Source organism: Loxodonta africana, chromosome 25 (assembly GCF_030014295.1).
Source record: "Loxodonta africana isolate mLoxAfr1 chromosome 25, mLoxAfr1.hap2, whole genome shotgun sequence".
Taxonomy (NCBI): Eukaryota; Metazoa; Chordata; class Mammalia; order Proboscidea; family Elephantidae; genus Loxodonta; species Loxodonta africana.
Window position 1 is genome coordinate 53,487,239 of NC_087366.1, and position 24,116 is coordinate 53,511,354.

At 40.2% G+C, this 24,116-nt stretch overlaps 1 protein-coding gene across 3 annotated transcripts in view; it reads right to left on the reverse strand.

Moving 5' to 3' along the window:
- Positions 1-24,116, reverse strand: part of MIA3 (MIA SH3 domain ER export factor 3) — a 62,089-nt gene that overhangs the window by 32,196 nt on the left and 5,777 nt on the right. For all 3 annotated transcript variants that reach the window (XM_064276876.1, XM_064276875.1, XM_064276874.1), the window contains exons 3-6: positions 22,693-22,779; positions 17,237-20,075; positions 15,251-15,412; positions 12,618-12,754 (exon numbers count right to left, since the gene is read on the reverse strand). In XM_064276876.1, the coding sequence (XP_064132946.1) occupies positions 12,618-12,754; positions 15,251-15,412; positions 17,237-20,075; positions 22,693-22,779 (3,225 nt within the window). The remainder of the gene's footprint in view (positions 1-12,617; positions 12,755-15,250; positions 15,413-17,236; positions 20,076-22,692; positions 22,780-24,116) is intronic.

The window sequence follows — 24,116 nt, forward strand, 5'->3', positions numbered from 1 at the left end:
TCCTGTGCCATCCTCACAATCTTTGCTATGTTTGAGCCCACTGTTGCTGCCACTGCATCAGTCCATCTCGCTGAGGGTCTTCCTCTTTCGCTGACCCTCTACCTTACCAAACATGATGTGCTTCTCCAGGGATTGGTCCCTCCTGATAACATGTCTAAAGTATGTGAGACGAAGTCTTGCCATCCTCGCTTCCAGGGAGCACTCTGGCTCTATTTCTTCTTGTTCTTCCTTCTGGAAGTCCATGGTATATTCAGTATTCTTTGCCAACACCATAATTCATGCCTTGGTGTTTTTCTTTTGGGGTCTGTCCCATATGGGGTTCGTTGAGTTTCTTGGATGGTCACTTTTTCATCATTCATGACATTAGGGAAGTTTTCTGTCAGCAATTCTTCAGTGATGCTCCGTGTGTTTTCCGCTTTCTCTCCCTGCTCTGGAACTCCAGTCACTTGCAAGTTTTTGCTTTTGACTGTATCCCACATAATTCTCAGGGTTTCTTCATTTTTCTTCGTTCTTTTTTTTTTTCTGAGCTTTCCTCAAACAGAGTTGTATCCAAGTGTTTGTCTTCAATTTTGCTGATCTGTCTTCCGTCATTTCAGACCTGCCCCTTGGCCCCTCTATGACACTATCCGTTTCTGAAATCTTGTTTACCTTTTGCATTTCTAATTGTTGTTTTTGTATGATTTCTAGTTGTGAACTTATTTTGGGACTTTGTTGCTGTATCATTTTCCTGAATTCTTCCATTTTTTTGGTCTGTATTTTCTATGAATTTGTTAGCCTTTTCCATAAATTTGTCTATTTTTTCCTGATTTTTGTCTGCTTTTTGCTTCAGCTCTTAGATTGTTCTGAATATTAGAGATTGGAATTCTCTGTCAAGTAGTTCTAGTGCCTTTTCTTCTATTAGGAAGTCATCTGGTGTTTTATTTTGGACGCCTACTGGAACCATCCTGTACTGTTTTTTTAATATGTTTTGATATTGTCTGCTGTCTTTGGGACATTCAGTAGTTTTCTTTGTTTCTTGATTGTAGATTTGTTTGTTTCATCCTGCCTTTTTTTTTTTTACTTGGTTATGTCTGAGCAAGCGGGCTGTGTGTTCTTTGTTATTTCCTCATCTGTAGTCACTTTCCACCTCCTTGTCCAATGGGCGAGGCCAGTTACTCAGCTATGGGCCAATACCATAACTCAAAGGCATCAATTCTTCTTCGGTCACCCTTATTCATTGTCCAGCTTTTGTATGCATATGAGGTGATTGAAAATATTGTGACTTGGGTCAGGTGCACCTTAGTCCTCAAAGTGACATATTTGCTTTTTAATACTTTAAACAGATCTTTTGCAGCAGATTTGCCCAATGCAATACGTCATTTGATTTCTTTACTACTGCTTCCATGCTTGCTGATTGTGGATCCAAGTAAAATGAAATCCTTGACAACTTCAGTCCTTTCTCCGTGTATCATGATGTCGCTTATTGGTCTGGTTGTAAGGATTTTTGTTTTCTTTACGTTGGGGTGTAATCCATACTGAAGGCTGTCGTCTTTGATCTTCATCAGTAAGTGCTTCGCTTTCTGAAAGCAATGTTGTGTCATCTGAGTATTGTAGGTTGTTAATGAGTCTTCTCCAGTCCTGATGCCATGTTTTTCTTCATATAGTCCAGCTTCTCGGATTATTTGCTCAGCATACAGATTGAATAAGTATGGTGAAAGGATAGAACCCTGACACACACCGTTCCTGATTTTAAACCACACGGTATCCCGTTGTTCTGTTCAAATGACTGCCTCTTGGTTTATGCTTTAATATTTATTATTTCCTTTCTTCTATTTACTTGTGAATTTATATGCTCTTCTTTTTTTAGGTTCTTACAGTAAGGTCATTGATTTGAGATCTTTCTTTTTTTTTTTTTTTTTTAGTATAGGTAGTGCTATAAATTTCCAAGTAGTAGTTTAGTGGCACTGCATAAATTTGACGTGTTTTAATTTCCATTCAGCTCAAAATGCTAATCTCCCTTTTATTCTTTGACTTGTAACTTTTTTAACTGTGCATTTAATTTTAAGATATTTGGAGATTTTCAAGAGATCTTTGTGTTACTGACTTCTAATATAATTTTATTGTGACTAGAGAACATATTCTATATGGCATGACATTAATCCTTTTATATTTATTGACACTTGCCTAGAATATGGTTTATCTTGGTAAACGTTCCATGTACACTTGAAAAGAATATGTGTTTTGCTCTTGTTGAGTGAAACGTTCTATAAATGTCAATAAGGTCAAAATGGTTGATTATGTTGTTCATACCTTTTAGATCCTTACTGATTTGCTGCTGATTTAGTCTATCAATTATTAGAGAGGTATTAAAATCTCCAACTATAACTGGATTTATCTATTTTTTCTTGTATTTTTGTCAGTGTTTCCTTCATGTATTATGAATGTCTGTTATTAAAACATAAACACTGAGGATTGTTTGCTTGAATAAGTGATTCCTTTATCACTATGAAGTAACTTTCTTTATCCTGCTACTATTTTTTACTCAGGAATCTGCTTTGGTGTTAAGCCACTCCAGTGTTCTTTTGACTAGTGTTAGCATGTAATGTATTTTTCAATCTTTTACTTTTAACTTTGTTGTGTCTTTTTATTTAAAGGATCGTTCTCATAGGCACCATCTAGTTAGGTCTTGCTTTTTTTAAATCCAGTCTGACAATCTCTGCCTTTTAATTGGGGTATTTGGACAATTTCCATTTGATCATGTGATTACTGATCTGGTTACGTTTAAGTTTAGCACCTTCCTTCTTTTTTCTATTTGTCCTATCTGCTCTTTGTCCCCTTTCCCTCTTATTCTGCCTTCTTTGGGAGCAACTGAGTCTCGTGATGATTCCAGTTCATCTCCTTTGTTGGCTTATTAGCTGTAACTCTCTATTTTGTTATTTCAGTGACAGCTTTATACTGTACATCTTTAACTTACCACAGTCTGCCTTGGTATCACGCCACTTCATGTGTGTAAGAACTTTACAATAATATACCACTGTTTGTTTCCTAGCTTTTTGTTATTGTCATACCTTTTACTTTTACATATATTCTAAACCCCACCCTACATTGATAATATTTTTCTCTAAGCAGGCAATTAACTTTTAAAAATACTTAATAAAAAAATAATTTTTATATATTTACCCAAGTAGTTACCATTTCCAATGTTCTTCATTATGTGTAGCTCCATATTTCCATCTATTATCAATTCCCTTGTGCCTGAAAGACTTCCTTTAGCATTTCTTGGGTGCAGGTGTACTGGTGATGAATTCTTTCCGCTCTTGTGTGTCAGAAAAAAATCATTACACCTTCATTTTTATAAGACATTTCACTGGGTATGATATTGTGGTCTGACTTTTTTTTCTTCAATATATTAAAGATATTATTCCACTGTATTTTCCTGTGCCTTGTTTCCAACAAGAAATTGGTGTCACCCTTATCTTAGTTCCTCTGCACATAATATATCTTTTTCTCTGGATGCTTTTCAGATTGCTCTTTACCACTTGTTTTGAGCAATTTGATTATAATGTGCCTTGGTATAGTTTTCTTTGTACTTCTTGAGCTTGAGTTTCCCTGAGCTTCTTGGATCTGTGGATTTATAGTTTTCATCAAATCTGGAAAAACCATAGCCATTAATTTCTTCAAATATTTTTCTAAACACCCTTCTTCTCTTCTTTCCTACAGGGACTCCAATTATACATATATTAGGCTGCTCGAAAGCATCCCACAGCTCACTGATGCTCTTTTCATTTTTCTTGAGTCTTTTATCTCTATATGCTTCATTTTGGATCACTTCTATTGCTATGTCTTCAAGTTCACTGATCTTTTTACTTCAATGTCTTATCTAGCATTAATCTCATCCACTGTATTTGCCATCTTGGGCACTGTAGTTTTTACCTTTAGAAGTTTGATCCGAATTTTTTTTCTTTTCCATGTCTCTATGTAGCTTTTTTTAACATTGGGAATATCGTAATAATAACTGCTTTAATAGCCTTGTCTAAATCTAACATTTCTGTTGGTACTTAGCTGGTTTCAACTGGTTTGTTTTTCTCCTTATCATGAGTAGTTTTTTCCTGCTTCTTTGCATGCCTGGTAATCTGACTGGATGTAAGACATTGTGAATAAATATTCTTGAGCTTTGTTCTGGGACGCATTTAAGTTACTTGGAACAGTTTGATTCTTTTAAGATTTGTTTTAAGGGTTACTTGGAGGCAAGACCACTGAAGCATTTAGTATCAGGCAAAACCCTGTGAGCATTCTACCCAATTCCCCTAGAATTACGAGGTTTTCCAGATACTATTCCAAGCCCTGTGTTAGGGCCTGTTCCTTCTGATGGTTTCCCTGGTCTTCAGTAGTTTCATCACACTCATGTGCTGATCAATACTATTCTGAATACTTGAAGGGGACCAGAGAGAGTTCTCTCTCTGTAGCTCAGCTTTCTCCTCTCTGATATTCTGCCCCTTGAACTGCAGCTACCTTGTCTCCCTGGACTCTCAGCTCCATCTCCTCAACTTAGGATGTCTGCTAGACTCCACTTAGGTTCTCCCTTTCTGTGCCCTGGCCTGGGAGCTCCTCAAGGCAGTTAGCTGGGACAGTTGTAAAGCTAGCCATGTTTGTGCCCCATGTCTCAAGAAGTCTAGTCCTTTATTGCCTAATGTCCAATATCTTGAAAACTGCTGTTACATTTATTTTGTCTGTTTTCTTTTATGTTGCCTGTTTCAGTTGGGATGGTAAATCCAGTATCTATAAATCCATCTTACATGGATGCAGAAATCATTTGCTTATTTTTTAATGATAGGATACATAATAAAATTAATTTCAAAAGTTACCTATAGGGGAAGGTAACAACAGGTGAATGGTATTGGAAAAAAGCTAGACTTACGTGGATATCCCTTATTTTATAGATTTGACTTTGGATCTTGTAAATATGTTAATTATAAAACAAAAAGTTTAAAAGCGCAATCCCTAAAAACTGAAAGCAAAAATAAAACAATTAACTGTGCATTGAGTAGCTGGGCAAAACCAAACCCAATGTTGTTGATTCGATTCCCACTCATAGAAACCCTATAGGACAAAGTAGAACTGCCCCATAGAGTTTCCAAGGAGCGCCCAGTGGATTCAAACTGCCAACCTTTTGGTTAGCAGCCAAACTCTTAACCACTACGCCACCAGGGTTTCCAGATAGCTGGCAGCACCATAGAAAAGAACTGTAGCAGACACACCCTCATGGCATATGGCTTAAAGACAAAAGGAACTGCAAAACAACCTTACAATAGTTTCAATAACATATTTTTGGTGGCAGTGTTGATATTTGTTATTTTTAATACTGTTGTGTAAATCCTGTAAAGTAAGATGATTACATTGATGTCATTAAAAACTGGGATTCCCAACATAAAAGAACGAAAATACAAACATTATATGAGGATAAGTAGAACCGCTGTAGCATCCTGAATTTCAACTGGAAGAAGTATCCATATGGCATCATGACAAATTTTCACATAAAAAAAAAAGCCACATATTTCCTAGCTTTATCCTCTGAAAAGCCCTCAAAATAAGGCCAACTCAATAGCAACAAGCAACCTCAGTACCCAGAATGTAGACTTTAAATACCACTTTTCATTAAAAGGAACCACGGCTTGTTAGAGAAATGGCTCCATCAAGATCTGGGCAGGAGATGAACAAGATGAGCTAAGGCCATCTTGTTATACTAGAAAATAAGGAATTATCGATGACCACTAGGTGGTGTCGAACGGGCCCAGGAGCCAACGTGAAGAGGCTCTCCCACTAGCCAAAAACGGGAGAAGCTGAGTATCATTAAGACTAAAACTCACCAATTTTTAAATCCATGAGATCATGATTCTCAGAAAGGAGTTAGAAAAAAAGACCCTTTGGTCATCTTTGGAACATGCTAGGAAGACAACTAATTATTTCAGAAACTGTTTAAATAAACTCTATGGGGCAGTTCTACTCTGACCTATAGGGTCGCTTTGAGTTGGAATCGACTTGACAGCAACGGGTTTGGTTTTCGTTTTTTTTGGGCGGGGTTTAAATAAAGGGAAAGAGTCAAGCATCTGTCCTGTCTTGACTACACAGATCAAATCTCAAGGTAAAGAATAAGCGATTATAAGTTTTTCTTTGTAGAATTATTCCAGCCTTTTAATGAAAAAGGAAAAATATAATCAGAATATCACCATTTTGCAACCTGTAATGTATTAAGCTCAATATCATCAGTCAGGAGAAGGCCAGGGCCTGACCGTGGAATAGACCATCAGTTGCTCATATGCGAGTTGAAGTTGAAGCTGAAGAAAATTAGAACAAGTCCACAAGAGCCAAAATATAACCTTAAGTATATCTCACCTGAATTTATAGACCATCTCAAGAATAGATTCGATGCAGTGAACACTAATGGACTGAAGACCAGAAGAGTTGTAGAGTGACATCGAGGACATCATACATGAAGAAAGCAAGAGGTTATTAAAAAGAAAGGCCAAAATGGATGTCAGAAGAGACTCTGAAACTTGCTCTTGAACGTCAGGTAGCTAAAGTGAATGGAAGAAATGATGAAGTAAAAAAGCTGAACAGAAGATTTCAAACGGCAGGTCAAGAAGACAAAGTATTGTAATGATATGTGCAAAGACCTGGACTTAGAAAACCAAAGGGAAAAAACATTTTGGTATCTCTCAAGCTGAAAGAACTGAATTAAAAATTCAAGCCTCAAGTTGCAATATTGAAGGATTCTGTGGGTAAGATACTAAACGACACAGGAAGTATCGAAGGTGGAAGGAATATACATAGTCACTGTGCCAAAAAGAACTGGTTAACATTCAATCACTTTGGAGGTAGCATATGATGAAGAACCAATAGTACTGCCCAAGAGACAGAAAGGGCAACATAAATTAGAGACTACATCAGCCTGAGACCAGAAGAACTAGATGGTGCCCGGCTATAACCGATGACTGCCCTGACAGGGAACACAACAGAGAGCCACTGAGGGAGCAGGAGAGCAGTGGGATGAAGACCCGAAATTCTCGTAAGAAGACCAAACTTGATGGTCTGACTGAGACTAGAAGCACCCCAGTGGTCATGGTCCCCAGACCTTCTGTTAGCCCAAGACAGGAACCATTCCCAAAGCCAACTCTTCAGACAGGGATTGGACTGGACAGTGGGATACAAAACAATACTGCTGAAAAATGAGCTTCTTGGATCAAGTAGACACATGAAACTATGTTGGCATCTCCTGTCTGGAGAGGAGATGAGAGGGCAGAGGGGGTCAGAAGCTGGCCAAAGGGACACTGAAAGAGAGAGTCAAGGGAAGGAGTGTTCTGTCTCATTAGGGGGACAGCAATTAGGAGTATATAGCAAAGTATACAAATTTTTGTATGAGAGACTGACTTGATGTGTAAACTTTCACTTAAAGCACAATTAAAAAAAAAAAAAAGAACCAATGGCACTAAAGAAAAAAGTCCAAGCTGCACTGAAGACACTGTCAAAAAACAAGGCTCTGGGAATTGACGGAATACCAAGTGAGATGTTTCAACAAACATATGCAGCACTGGAAGTGCTCACTCATCTATGCCAGGAAATTTGAAAGACAGCTACTTGGCCAACCAACTGGAAGAAATCCATATATATGCCTATTCTAAAGAAAGGTGATCCAATAGAATGTGGAAATTATTAAACAATATCATTAATATCACACACCAGTAAAATTTTGAAAATCATTCAAAAGCGACTGCAGCAGTACATCAACAGGGAATTGTCAGAAATTCAAGCTGGATTCAGAAATGGATGTGGAACCAGGGATATCATTATTGATGTCAGATGGATCTTGGCCAAAAGCAGAGAATACCAGAAAGATGTTTACCTGTGTTTTAATGACCAGGCAAAGGCATTTGACTGTGTGGATCATAACAAATTATGGATGACATTGCAAAGAATGGGAATTCCAGACCACTTAATTGTGCTCATGAGGAACCTGTACATAGATCAAGAGGCAGTCGAAAAGAGCAAGGGGATACTGCGTGGTTTAAAGTCAGGAAAGGTGTGCATCAGGATTGTATCCTTTCACCATCCTTATTCAATCTGTATGCTAAGCAAATAATCCAAGAAGATGGACTATATGAAGAAGAATACAGCGTCAGGATTGGAGGAAGATTCATTAACAACCTGCGATACCAGATGACACAACTTTGCTTGCTGAAAAATGAAGAGAACTTGAAGGACTTACTGATGAAGATCAAAGACTACAGCCTTCAATATGGATTACACCTCAACATAAAACAAAAATCCTCACAACTGGACCAATGAGCAACAACATGATAAACAGGAAAAGGTTGAAGTTGTCAAGGATTTCATTTTACTTGGATCCACAATCAATGCCTATGGAAGCAGCAGTCAAAAAATCAAACAACATATTGCATTGGGCAAATCTGCTGCGAAAGAACTCTTCAAAGTGCTAAAAAGCAAAGGTGTCACTTCGAGGACTAAAGTGCGCCTGACCCAAGCCATGGTATCTTCAGTCACCTCATATGCATGCAAAAGCTGGACAATAAGGAAGACAGAAGAAGAACTAATGCCTTTGAATTATGGTGTTGGTGAAGAATATTGAATATACCACAGACTGCCAGAAGGAAGAACAAATCTCTCTTGGGAGAAGTAGACCCAGAATGCTCCTTAGAAGCCAAGATGGTGAGACATCATCTCACATACTTTGGACATGCTATCAGGAGGGATCAATCCCTGGAGAAGGACATCATGCTGGGTAAAGTAGAGGGTCAGCGAAAAAGAGGAAGACCCTCAATGACATTGATTGACACAGTGGCTGCAACAATGGGCCCAAACATAACAATGATCATGAGTATGGTGCAGGACCGGGCAGTGTTTCGTTCTGTCGTACATGGGGTCACTATGAGTCGGAACCAACTCGATGGCACCTAACAACAACACAACAATGTATGAACTGATTTAGGCCATGTCACCAATGACTAGTAACATCATAAAAGAATATAAAGCTATTAAATGCCTCCTGGCAGGAGTCAACTACATCACCTATGAAGTATTCTTGCTAACCAAAACTGGATATGTATCGGACTACCAATTCCTAGAAATAGAAAGAGCTAGAGAAACATGTTAAACTAAACCATAAGGACTTAGCAAAATCCAGACCATGATACACTTGAGAAGACAAACAAACCTGTTTCTTCAATAAATATACTTCAATGAAAAATATAAGGAGAAATCTATAGACCAAGTAACTAGTATGAGACTTGCTCTCCCACTGTAAACAACTAGAAGATTGGACAAAATATATGAAAAAAACTTTATTCAGATAGAAAACAGCACACAACTGTGACCCCTGAGAGAAAGGTAATTAATGAGGTTTGTACCTAGGGGCACATTCTGGACCTCAGGGCAGGGAGGGAGAACTCAAGCCAAGTACAGCAATCTCAATCTCACTGAAAAGTCAGAGATCAGAGCTGAGGGAGACTAAGGTGCCTGAGATATGCAGGGAAGGATGCCAGAAAGATGGGCGCGATGAAGAAAAAGAGTTTCAGAAATCTGCAAAGGGGCCCCCTTGAGTCTTGGGATGAATTCAGTGCAGCACAGAATCTCTGAGGATGAACAAAGAATGACTACAGGAGGGAAAAAAACACACACACAACTACCAGGAAGCTGTAAGCCGAACAATTCCCTTTGTTAACACGGGGCTGGGAGATATTTGTATTACCACCGCCAGTAAGAGTGGAGTGACCTTGCTGAACACGCAAAGCATTCAGGAGAGACCCCAGAAGAATCATATTTTAGTAGGAGAGCTATACTAACATTTGAGTAAAGAACAACTATATACATCCCTAACAAAGCTTAGAACAAGAGTAGGGAAGATCAGGCTGACGCATAAGTAACTTACCAGCCTAGCAAAATAAACAACACTTTATAAAGGAAGCTGCTGAAATCAGCACTCAAGAACACAACATTCACAGTGTCAAAGCATTCAAACAAAAATTACTAGACATGCAAAAAATACAGGAAAAAGTGTCCCATAACTAGGAGATAAATCAGTCTATAAAAAAAGACCAAGAAATGACAGGGCCAATGAAATTATCATAAAAAGGCTTTAAAAGAATTACATTAAAATATACTTAAGAATTTTTTTTAAATGAACATAGTGAGAAGAATGAAAGATAAAAAATCATAGAAGGTGGAACCTCTAGAGCTAAAAATACCAGAAGTGAAAAATTCACAGATGGGCTTAATAGATTAGACGGCCCCATGGGTTCATTATACTATACTCTTTTCTTTTCTAAGTCTGAATATTTCCTGATAAAACATTTAAAAACTTAAGGCTTAACTTTAAATATTTTAAGGATTATTATGTAGAAAAATAATTAGATTCAAAGAGATGAAATCATATGGAGGAAAATTTATTAGAGTCACTATAAAAATGAACCAGTCAATGGGGGAATGCACAGCCTCGTATGGTAGGTTAATCATACTAGCAATTGTTGATACACAGGCGTTATAACTACTTATCAGGGCTGTAGTAGAGGAAACTGTTGCTATTTAATTGCCTCTAAGGTCTCTTTCAACCCCATGATTCCATTAACAATTGATCTATGAATCTGACTTCTGGTGACATTTTCTCAGTCAGGTCAGTACCCCACTACTCCCCAACCCTATTAAATAATTATCTATACTACTTACTTGATATTTCACATAAACTATTTCATATATTCTCCATTCTTCCATATATTTGATATGCTCTCTTCTTAAGCCTTTCAAAAGTCAGAACTGTTTTATATGTCTTAATCTTTTACTGCTAGCACAACTCTGTACAGATTGGGTCATCAAAATGCTTTTTTGAGAGTACCTTACAAGTGAACAGTTTGTAACATTGTCTTTTTCTCTTGCCATTGGTGTCTGTGTCTTTCCCCACCTTCCTCCAGAGACCACATCCTACACATTTATATCCCCCAACCCAAGGCTTTGTGCACATCTAGGAACACAATAAATAAAGAATTCCTGCCACATCTAGAAGCCACTAAATCTTTTTAAATGACGATGATTCATTCTGATAATCAAATTCCAAATTTTGAGACTGAAATTTAGTCACTGAAAATTTCATTATTCTAGTTATGCAGCTCATATATACCTTCACCTGGGTGGCTACCATCACCGTAACTATGAAGAAAACTGAAAAATGGTTTGGCTTTCCTCTGTCTTCCCCATCCTGGTGGCCCTTCTCCTGAGTTCCCCAAGTATTCAGTGTCTTTCTACTGCCCTCTGACCATCCGGAGGAGAAGTGGCAGGATATGAGAGCCTACGAAATGCCAGGTGCCATCCTGGACACTTTGTACATAGATTTTAATTCATTTAAGTCTTATAACAATTGGAGTAGGTATTATCTGCACGTCCCAGATCAAGAGGCTGAGGTACAAAGTTTAGTAATAGGCACAAGCTTCAAAAGAATGGATTTGGGATTTAAAACCTGATCTTCCTGGTTCTAATACCCTGCATTTTACAGAACAATAAAAGCCAAAAGAAGCCTCTTTCCCACACAAGTCTTGAATCAGCTGAACCTGGAGGAAAAATATTTTTGTTGGCAAGAATACCTTCTCCATGACCCCAAGGGCAACTCGGCCTCCAGCTTGTAAAAGGTTGCCCATTCTTATAATTTACCAAGAAAAATGTCCAATTTCAACAACCGCCACCAGGGGGAGCTAAGTCCTAAAAAGTTTACATAAACTTACAAACAGAATATATGTCTCATTTGGATCCTGGCTTCTTTAAAAAAGCTAAATCTAAATAAAAAGCGATTCCGTTTCTAAGAAACAAATCTGACCATATCATTTTCCTGCTTAAAACCTTCAAAAGATACTCACCCCTAACAGTCTAACACCATTTACCATGACACGTGTGGTCGCAATGAGTTGGAATCAACTCGACGGCAACGGGTTCGGTTTTGTTTTTATGTTCTTTTTTATTTGCTCCTGCCCCCCTCCAGCACAGCACCCCCCTCTTACTCCAGCTACTCTTTAACACCACCAACTACTCATGCTTCCCCGAATAACCTTTTTATTTCATGCCTTTATCTCTCCACACACGCTATTTCTTCTGCCTCCCGCACACCTCCACAGCCCTTCTCTTCAACAACATACTACACATCCAACTCCCGTTTGTTCTTCAGCTCTGCTCAAAACACATCCCAAGTAACTTCCTCTCACACTCCCTCACCACAGAGGATCGGCGTTTTCAACATATCATTCCACCCTCAGGTAACCGCTTCTGTTTCTGCCTCTCCTACAGTACATGTCAAGCGAATGTCTTTATCTCCCTGCCGGACTCAGAGGTCCTGGAGGGGAGAACCACGTTTCACAGGTGTGAAGTGCCCAGCCCTGGTACACGGCGAATCCTCCTCAAGTGGGTGCTGAACGGAACTAAGAAGCCACAAAAGCCGTACACTCATGTGTATCAGGAGCTGTCTTGAAAGGACCAGGAGTAATTTTCAGAAAGACATTTTACAGTCTTCACCCCATGCTCAAAATCAGCTTAAAAACTGTAAAAATCAACACCCTATCCAAAGAAACTGTATGTATCAAACTTACCGTCTTAGTTACACGAAACACGAAGGAATAGATGAAAAGAAGTGCCTTTTCTAGAGGTGTAGCACCGGCTGGCTCTTCAGCGTTTGTTTCTAGTTGCTTTTTTACATCAACAGGAGTGCCTTCTGTTATAATTATCCCTAAAATTGAGGAGACAAAAACCGATGTTTTATTTTATATTTTATACGAAGAGTTGTTTTCCTTCAGTAAAAATATTGAGTGCCCACTAAATATCGGTCACTGTGCCTGGCAAGCGTGGTTCTCCTAAAGACGTTTATATAGAGAAAAAAACTCGAATCCCAATTAGAGCCATTTTACCCTTCAACTGTAAAATGAACATGTACCTCCATCCTCCCTACCCCCAACCAACCTCCCCCTCATCACCTCCCGGCAATGAAACTGCTATCCAAACAGTAATTACTCATGGGCATTGAGAAAAATGGAATTTCATGCTTCCTCCGTATAGACATAGTCACATCTAGCAAACATTGACTTAGAGCTGGGGAAGGACTATAGTGGTAACCTCAAGAAAAAGCAAGAGCCTCAGGTGGCAGACTTGCGGGTGGGACGCTCCAGTGCTCAGCAGTGTCTGGCCTGTGGCAGGCACTAGACAGTCACTTACTGGGTGGACCAGTGACCCTACAGGAAAGAGAACATGGTAAACGGCAGAGGTGAGGGCCCGGCTTGGCGGCTCTGTGAAAGAGGTCAAATTCTAGGTATACATGCCTTAAAAGGATTTCAACCCAGGTGCTAGGGAGGAGATTTCAGCCTGACTCATATGAGTCTGGGGCATGTTTTGTGAACAGCTGGGAGTCTCACATGAAGAGTGCCTGAGATGCATGCAGGGACATTTGAGAGGATTAGCCTGTAAAAGTCCTTTAGGCCATTTTGTGGTGGACTTTAAATGAGAGAGCAAAGAATTTGTTTTTAATTATGTATGCAGAATCCTTCCTAGACCTCAAAGTTTTTAGGCAAGAGAATAACAAGCCTTAAAAAGTGCATGGCTCATTTTCAGCAAGCAGAAGTGTTTTATGAGCTGAACATGGTCAGAAGTAAAGAGTATATGAAGGCAGTGTCCTCAGGAGCCTGGAAGACCTGATACTGTCATTCCTTGTCACATCAGCTGCATTCATCTCCCTGCTGTGGCTTCTCTGATACTTAGGGGTGCTGCCAAGCCTTGCAGGTGTTACTGGGTAATGCTTTACCTGCTTATAGACCATAACCTCTAGAAAACACAAAAATAGTGACCATGTCATCAAGTCACCATAATAGACAAAAACACAATTGGCTATTCTGCTGATTTACTGGTAAAATGAGAATGAGGTTCACAAACATTAGAAGGCTTCTGATACCATTATTGGGGTTGTATATCCATTTTAGGAGCCCTGGTGGCACAGTGGTTAAGAGCTACAGCTGCTAACCAAAAGGTCAGTAGTTCGAATCCACTAGCCATTCCCTGGAAACCCTATGGGGCAGTTCTACCCCGTCCTGTAGGGTCACTATGTGAGTCGGAATCAACCAGATGGCAATGGGTTTGGTTTGGGGTTATATCTATTTTAAAATGTTTAATAAACAACCTTCTCAAATCCAATAAAATGAGATGCTGTCCCTCTAGGTATTTCCTGTGTGCTGCGAGTAGGTGCTGTTGACAGTGTCAGTCTGCAGCAGACTATTTCCTACTGTAAAGTTCCCTACTGCTGCCTTTAACCTTACAGTGTAATATTGTTGTTAGCTCCCGGCAAGTAAGTTCGACTCATGGCGACCCTACATGTGCAGAGTAGAACTGCTCCATGAGGTTTTCAAGGCTTTGACCTTTTGGAAGCAGATCACCAGGCCCGTCTCCTGAGGAGACTCGGGGTGGATTCAAACCGCCAGCCTTTTTCCTGATAGTCGAGCATTTACCCATTTGTGCCACCCAGGGACTACTAGTATAAACCAAAAAAACCACACCCATTGCCGCTGAGTCAGCTCTGACTCACAGCGACCCTACAGGACAGAATAGAACTGCCCCATTTGGTTTCCAAGGAGCGCCTGGTGGATTCGAATTGCCAACCTTTTGGTTAGCAGCTGTAGCTGTTAACCACTGTGCCACCAGGGTTTCCACTAGTATAAAGATTCCTAGATATTTAACATGTCTGAGTAGCAAATAAAAGAAGAAAGAATTGAGCTACCATGCATTTTCTGGGGGCGTGGGAATGCGAATGGGGAAGAGCACAGAATCAGTGGGTTTTAGGACAGTGGTCCTCACACTTTAACGTGTACCCACCCCCAGAGTTTCTGATCAGGAGGTGGGAAAAATCTGCCTTTCTGAATTCCCATGTGCCGCTGATGCTGCTGGCCTGGTTTAAAACTACTCTGTTAGAGCGTAAGGCCTTCTCAGAATAATTTTTTAGATTAAAATTATTTACACAAGGCAGTGACAGCCAAACATTGGTTAGTTATGGTCTCTGGCCTTTTTCCTGTTTTCAGGCTTAGCTCCTGCTTTTCTTTTAATTCCTCTGGGATTTTTTTTTTTTTTTTAACTGGTACATGCCTGTATTATTTTTCCCTCCCTTTCCTACCTTTGACAACAAGTCTCCTAGAAGGTCTTATTTATGACATGCCTCTACTTTGTAGAAAGAAAAGAGCAGCTTTACCTGGGTCTGAATCTTTCTCAGTATTCGGCGTCTGTGACACTTCTGAGGCAGCTGTGTCACTAGTCATGGGTTGATCCAAGTGGCCGGGCTCTTCAGCAACCTGCATTTTCCAATTTTCTGTGCTTCCTGGTGGGAAGTTATCCTCATGTGGTGGCTGGATCTCTACAGGGGAGAGGGATGCATTGGGCTAGCGAAGCTGGACAACATAACCCATCATCCCAGTGGCCAGTCCCCGACCCTGTACAGCTCTCAGGGCATCTCCACACTGCCTTCCATGTTACTGGCATACCCTGAAGCACAACTGTGTAGGGAAGTAGTTTCAGTTTCTTTCAGCCCACTTCAGAGATGGCTAATCTACCTAATAAAACTTAGAAAGCTACCTTTTTTTTTCACAGTATTTCATAAATAAACATATTTATGGTAGGGACTTGAATAATTTAACTTCCCTTGGCAAACCAATATGTGCCCATGTGGATAAATGTGCAAAAGAGAATTCCAGTCAAAAGCAGAAATATGAAACATCTACGCAGGAGTAGCATGAACTCTCTTAAACACAAAGCAGGTACTAGTACAGGGAGAGTCATTACACACAAAGGCAGTTCACTGATGTGCTTTTCCAATATTTTCAAAGTAACTCTAAGAGCCAAAAAGACTAAACCTTCCCTATGAGGCCCAGGACATCGCCAAGGAGACCCATGTTGTTGTGTGCTCTTGATTCCAACTCATAATGAGCCCATGGGACAGCACAAAACTGCCCTACAGGGTTTCCTAGGCTGTAATTTTTACAGGAGCAGATCGCCAGGTCTTTTCTCCCATGAAGCCACTGATAGGTTCAAACCGCTGACATTTTGGTTAGCAGCTGAGCCTTAACCATTGCACCACAGGGCTCCCTCACGGAGACCTGTAAAAAAAAAAACCTGTTGCCATCAAGTCGATTCCGACTCATAGCGACCCCATAGGACAAAGTAGAACAGCCCCACAGTGTGTCCAAGGAGCGGCTAGTAGATATGAACTGCTGACCTTTTGGTTAGCAGCCGAGCTCTTAATCACTGTGCCACTCGTAGCAAAGATAAATTTCTTTGCAACCTCATATTTTAGCCTGAAAATTCATCTGAATTTTGTACTCTAAAGTATATCAACTTTGAATAAACGTAAATGTCCTCTCTCTTCAAATTCTCAGGAAAAGTTGGCACTCTGGGAAGCTACGACCATTTATCCTGCGGCTTTATGTTCCCCCTGGTACTCTGCCATAAACCCTCAGTTCAAGTACCCCAGTTTCAAAAGCATGGGTATAGAGAATAGGGCACAGAGCCAGGAATCAGAAAGTTTATGTTAGGATACCAGCTTGGGGTCAACTCAATATTGACCGAATGCCTTCTCTGTGTCAAGTGCTGTGTTAGAAAGGTCCTCATCCTGATTCCTGCCTTGATTAATCTGAATGAAAGAACCCAGGGCCCAGGAGAGCTTAAGTGGAGTTAGTAACCACCCCCAAGAAGCAGGAAAGAACATGGCACCCACAAAAGATGAAAAGTTGGGAGGAATAAAGGAACTCAAGCAAACTCTAATAGTTATATTAGTCAATCTGGGCTGGACAGCAGTTATTTAATGATTTAGAAATTGTGTTCCATAAAGCCCTTTCATAACTTCACATGAAATCTGTACTTTGCTCACAGCTCTACTTTGTGCTCTGTTTTCCTGTTTATTTCTTTCCCTTTAGCTTTTTAGGAAGGTTCACTGGGAGGACACTAGCCAGTCTCAACTGTCCTAAGGAAAACAGGGTAAGAAGTTGTTATCCATGCTCCAGCTTAAAAGAAAGAAGGCAGGAAGAGACATGTGGACTTCATTCTGGTGTCTCTCTCCTTAAGGCACCTTATAAACTGTGAACAGAGCTTTACAAATAAGATACGAGGTATTTCAGTGAAGCCCCACCACCCCCTACCCCATTTCTCAAGCCTGACTCTGTAAGGCCATAGGCAGGTACTCTACCTTCCCTCGGTCCATCCCAGCCTTCCTCTGGAGGCCGTGTCACTGCCGCCAGTACAGTCGGCTCTGCTGCGGAGTGTTTGTACCTCACAAAATAGATTAGGTCTTGGATATCATCCAGCACTGCAGCCTCTTCAAATATGTTATTTTCCTTCGTTCCCAGATCTTTATTTTCATTCACACGGGTATCAAGCATTTTTTCTGCGACACTCAGAATGTGTGACTCAGAAGCACGGAAAACCTTATCTAGGACTTTATCCACATTATAAGGCAGGCTCTCCTGTTGGGCTGACTTCAACTTTAATGACATTTCTTGGAACATGGCTTCCAGTTCATGGACATCAAAGTACTTCTGGAACCGTTGCAAAGACTGCTGTTCTTTAAAAAAGCTCCTTATTATAGGGAAGTCCTTCTCACTGTCACTGTGTTCTGGCTTCATAGTTTTATGTGGAGCCCAGTGAAACAGGTCATCTTCAAGTTCTTCAGAAGCAGACCACTGGCTTTCTGGGCCCATGAATTTCTGTAAATCCTCATGGTCCTCTTTTGAAAGTTCCTCTACCTCAGGCTTCTCTGCAAACCCTGAGGTCTTTGGCTGTTCCACAGGGTTGTCTTCTTTAAGGTCATCAGAATCTTTATTCTGAAACAGTTCACCTAACTCTGGAGTCCGAATTTTTTTTATGTAAGGGAAGTCACTTACTTCAGATGGTCTATGTGTTTTCTTATCTACAAGAGGGCTTTCTTCCTTTTCCACCTCTATACTAGCTGGTCCCCCCTCTAGCATATCTGCCCCTTTGGCCACAGTTTCATTTTTTCTTTCAATCTCCAAAATCACACCTGTTTCTACTTTGTTTTCTCCAGTTTCTGGATCAGGATTAGAGGTCTCTAAAATAGCTCTTTCAGGGGCTTGCAGATTAACCTCTAACCTCCTGTCCTGAATCCCAGTGTCTTTTTCTTTAGACTGTTTTGCACTTACAGCGTTTTCATCCTCCAGCAGCTCTTCAGGGACTGAATCATCATCTTCCGCCTGAGACTCTTCTGTATGGAGACCCAATACTTCTGCGCTGTTGGTCTGGCCTCTGTTTTCCACTTCCTGTGTGCCCTGCACTGCCTTGTGATGAACAGACTCTTTATCTGAGGTGTCCTCTTTGACTTCTCCCTCAGAGAGCCTTCTCTTCTCATTCATACGCTTAGTAACTGCAGCCGCCACATCCCTTTCTTGTTGCCAAGAAAGATTTCGTCCCTGAACTGGAACCTCTCCTTCCAGGTCTGTGTGCAAACCCATTTCATCTGGAGAGAAGAATCTAGGTTGGTTTTGAGTTCTAAGAACTAGCTCCTCTTTAAATTCCTCATCCTGATGCTCCACTGAACGAGTGTGTGGTTCTGGTCCACCTTCCTGAACATCCACGTCCTCCACAGCGTCTTGGGATGCATTGGGCTGGTCGTCTCCTAAGCCTGGTCCAATAGCCACGGATTCCTGTCTAAGCTTGTCTTTCTTCATTTGATTCCCTGCAGCTTTAGGTACAGGTTCACTGTCTGCACCACCTTCCAAAACACGTTCACCAGGCCTTTCTTCGTGGGGTGTTTCCTTTGAGATATGAATAGCTGCTTCATTTTGGTCCTTTTCTTTGTTATCAAAGGCTGATTTTAATGTTTCTTTACCCTTCTCTGCAGCTAGCAAAGAGTTGAGGTTACTGCTTTGAGTAGTAACAGGCACAGTCGTCTCTTCTTGCTTCTTATCCTCTAATTCTGTCTCATCTTGTACCAGGCCCCTTTTGGATTCCTGAACTTTCCTGCCTTTTTCTTTAATGTCAAGTTCTGTGTCCATTTCTGGGTCTTCGTCATCATTTGTTTTAGGAATTTCTATAATCAAAAGGCCATCTTCTGCCTCTTCAGGGTCAACAGAATCTATTGCTGATTGTGCTTCCCCCCGTTTGCTATCCGGAACTAACACATCATCTTCCTTTTCTTCCGCTGAATTAGAACTCTCTAAATCCATCGTTCCTGTTTTTTCTTCACTTCCTGTGACAATAGAGAAGATAGTATCCCCCAACGTGGCTATTATATTTTTATCATCATCTTTGATGCCAGGAGGCTGAGCTACCTCAATCATATTTTCTTCGTTGGACTTCTGCTGTTTATCTGTTGAATATTTCTCAACTTCAGATTTCACGGGAGTTTTCATATCTTCTCCGTCTGTAAAGGTGAGTAATGGTATCTCATCAAAGTTTTCTTTACTGTCCTCATCCTCTTTCCCAACTGTGTAATATTCAGCATCCAATTCCTCATCGAAATCATCTTCTAATGAAGTAACAAGTCTGGTTGACTCATCGTCCGATACAAATGCGTCCGCAGTTGAGCCAAATTTGGTTTTCAGGTCCAGAGTCATTTCTTTTTTCAGAAGTGTATAAGCATCAATCTTCTCCTGTTCACTTGACACCTGAGAACCATTGCTGGTTTTGTTGTTTTCACTTTCTGGCACTTTTAGTTTCTCTTGCAGCATTTCCTCAAAAGGGTCAAATGAAGATTGCTCTCCCTGAGCATTGTCTGTTTGACCATTTGCATGAGGGTGATTCTTCCCAACCTCAAATCTTTCTTCTAGATCCTCGGTGTCTTCAGAGAATAAACTTTCACCTTCCTCTAAGTTGGCTTCTTTGGGTTCAGGTTCAGGGTCACTTTCCTCAGATACTTCATGAGGCTTTTTCATATGCTCAGAAGTTTGTTCTGTGGCTCTCTCAGAACCTCCAGTTGCAGAGTCGTATAATTCCCAAGATCCTAAAAGTTCTTCTATGTTATAATTATCAAAATCATCTCTTCCGCCATCAAAACAAACAAAATCTGTCTCCTGTAAGGGAAAGAAAAACATTATTGGTGTCACTCACTAACCACACGTCACAGAATAAATTCCTACCCATGCTAACGACGGGGACAACCCAGATTCTTGTTTGGCTCTCCCCGGGCTTTTGTGCCACCCTAGGTGATGACGGTTCTTCAGCAGTAGAGGATCAGAGGCCGGAATCCACGTTTGCCTGGCGTCCAGCTTCCATTCCTCTACTCGAGTCGTGCTCCTGGCTTCCCTCCTTCTCTCTTCCCCAGAGGAGGAATGACTGGTATGGCTGTGGGCTTACTGACCCTGTCCCTTGTTTCTCTTTGGCACACACAAAATCCTCTGTTCTTCCTGCTCTCCGTTTTATGGGGACAGACCCCCTTCGGCGGGGCCCCCAGTTGGCTAGCTCTATCTGGCTGTGTAAATCTGTCCCATTAATAGATGAAATGTCAGAAAGCCCACTATTGCTGCACAATTGAGCTGTATTCTCCAAAAAGTTTTATCAGGTAATAATGTTGACATTTCATTCTCCATCTGCCTGACACCTGGGTCTCTCAATTTGTTCTGCACACAGTTGGGGAAAGAGGGGTGTCATTATTGGGTTCCCAACTCCCAACATCTACGTCTGATGTTCTGTCACAATAATCTGCCCAGGAGAAGATGGAAGACCATCCAGCTTCTCTACCACCATGCCCTCTAGACTCCACTCTGCTCACCCAGCTCTCAGGCTCTAATTCTACCTGGATTTTTGGCTCACAATTTCCCTGGATTGGGAAAGATAAATCAGCTTAAGAAGTATCTTATCGAGATACAGGTACGTGGAAGCGAAAATTTAAAGGGACAAAGAATGGTCTCAAGGGGGCCTCCCTGCTTAATTATTACTACAAGAACAACTGGAAAACAAGATTCTGTAAGGGATATACCCTGATGTCAACCAGAGTTCTGGGTAATCACTGAGATCTGCCATCAGAACTATCTGTAAATCTACATTCATCCTTCCTACACTAATGAGCAAATGAGCTCAAAAAATAAATAAAAATGAAAAAAAGATACAGATTGAGGGAAAAGTTAAAAGCTAACAAAGATAATTTTCTTCTCCTAACTAATGTCTCACTGTATTCTGGGGAGACCTGCCCGGTGGAGTAAGGATAAATGGTTTCCTCTTTCAGTCACATTCATTTCCAAGCTGTTTTCTTAATGTTGACAGAACATGCAGTGAGCGTCTGTGAGAAGGTAAATCCCAAGCTGGTGAGGTTTCTGTGACCCCTGACCCGCTGCCTCACACCTATATCCTGGGCAGTCTCTCCATCAGCGGTGAGGTCAGATAGACGACGGGGCCGATTCTATGATGCTCTAGATTATCAAGGAGAAACTGTAAGAACAGCAGATAGTTCTGAGGCGTCACCTGCTCCGCCAGCCTCACCCAAGATTTGCTGGGGCCAGCAGCTTGCATGCTCTGCACCAACTCCAAACAAAGAGCCCCTCAAAGGCTGCTGAGGGAAAGTGAAGCACCCACTGCTATAAACTTTTAAACTCCAGGAAATAATCAGCTGGAATGAGGATCCCAGAACACAAAATTCTTTTAGTTATAAAGCTGCTTTAAGTCCATGTACCATAGAGGAATGCCTCATAGAATGTACAGCCAGGACCTTACAGATTTGAGACCAGACCTCACCTGAAACTCTCAGGCTCCCTTTTCCAAATCTATAAAACCAAAACCAAACCCGTTGCCATCAAGTCAATTCTGACACATTCCAGCCCTATAGGACAGAGTAGAACTGCCCCACGGGCTTTCCAGGGAGCGCCTGGTAGATTCGGACTGCTGACCTTTTGGTTACCAGCCTGGGCTCTTAACCACTGTGCCACCAGGACTCCTTCCAAATCTATAACTATAACCCTTAAATCACTAAAAAAGTCCATAATAAGTTTACATTTCTGGCCTAGTACACAATTTAGGCTTTGATTTATTTATCATGATTTATAAATACTTAAAATGTCTAACAGTTATCCAGTGAGTAGTTTTCCAATTGGGACACCTCCTCCTTTTGCTTACAAAAAGAACTTATTAACCTCTTAATAACTAGAAACAAAGATGTTGAATTCTTAATTTTTTCACATATAAAGTAGCAAAGAAAAGCCCTGTATAAGAGTGTGCAGCCTGATATAAGAATATGTACTTCAATATACTAGATAACTATGTGATTAGTCTCCTTTAAATTCTTTTCAAATGTTTCCTTCCTTCTTTCCTTCCTTTCTTAAGGTAGTTTCATCCCAAATTAAAATATCATATACAACCATTAAACTAAAACCAAACCCAAACCCATTGCTATTGAATTGATTCTGACTCGTACAGACCCTATAGAACAGAGTAGAACTGCCCCGTAGGGTTTCCAAGGCTGTAAATCTTTACGGAAGCAGACTGCCACATCTTTCTCCTGTGGAGCGGCTGGTGGGTTTGAATCGCTGACCTTTCAGTTAGCAGCCGAGTGCTTAACCACTGTACCACCAGGGCTCCTTTTTTCCTGACCAAAAAAACAAAACATTCAAAGCCTTCCAAAAATAGTTAAATTAATTTAACTGATGAATTTATAAGCTAATTTATAATCAAGAACAAAAACAAAAATGCATGACTTACATCTGTTGGAAGTTGTAACTCTTCTTTAGTATATTCATGAACTACCTGGATTAAATCCTTTGGAAAATATCCAAAAATACGCCCAACCTATATGAAAGAATAGGCAAAAGCAACAAATATCAGTAAAAATTCTGTATGAGAAATACAAATAAGAGACTTGTTAATAGTGAAAGGAAATACACAGATAGATATATAAAAATAAGATAGTTGCTATTATAATTATACTGAGATATTCCAATAAAGATTAAGTACATAATACTGTGAAACCAATGTTTCTAAAATTGAAGTTTTCTTTTCAATATTCAGCTTAATTCTAAGCACAGGGCACACACTGTTAGACTTTTAAATAGATAAGAGATCTGCATAAGAGATAATTATTGTATGTTGTTTAATTAAAACTATGCAAATCCAAGCTGGTGTGAACCACAATTCCAAATGACCTCTAGTGAGAATTTACCTATATATTTCACTGCATTACTCAGTACTTATTATCTTTCTTAAACCAATAAACAGCCATGAAAAATAATAAGTAAAAAGAATATAAAATTTCTGAAATGTATGACCACTACAGCAAAAAGCAAATATTTCTTGATATTAGATGCTATACTGGATTTTTCAAAAACTACATTTACAGGTATTTTGAGGGAAGATAAAACCGTAATGTAATTCATATGAATCTACACACCAAGCTACAGCTTCATGTAAATTAAATCTCTATGGAAAATAACCCAATGCACCTTCAGCACTAGCAACTAAGGTATAAAAGTGTGTTCTCTTGGGAAACACACACTGCCTTTTCCTAGCTACTGTCTGAAAGGGAGAGTAGACCTCTTCCCAGTCATTAAAAAAGAGGGAGATTGACACACGGGTCAAATGTACAAAAAGAAAAAAAAAAAAAAAGCCCATCTTATCAGTAACTATAATAATCCCCATTCCTGAGTGCTTTTGTTATTTCTGCCCACTACCTGAAAGCCAGTATTAGCAGTAGAATACTGCCATGAAGATTAGATAAGACACTGAAATCAAAAGGTGCCATATTGGTGGTTAAAGCCTAAAATTCTAAGAAACCAAAAAAGACTTAAGACAAAGAAACAAGAGTCATTTTGAAAACTGCTGAGAGAGAATTGTTCGTTTCCTCAACCATCAGGTTCAAGAAATGAGAGGTAAAACTAAGGAAAATACACTTTTCCCTTCTGGGGAAAATTTTATTAAAGATATTTTAGAGTAGAGAAAGGAATCAGAGATATATGGAGAGAGGAAATACATTTATCTTTGTCTAATCTTTGTCCACTGAGACTACAGTTCATATAAAGCTCCATGTTTATCAACTGGGTGGTGTCCCATTTCTTATGGTCTCACAAAAAAAATATGGCAGGATTGTGGGCCCTCATGAGTCAGAGTTATCTTTACGTCCACCTGTCCAC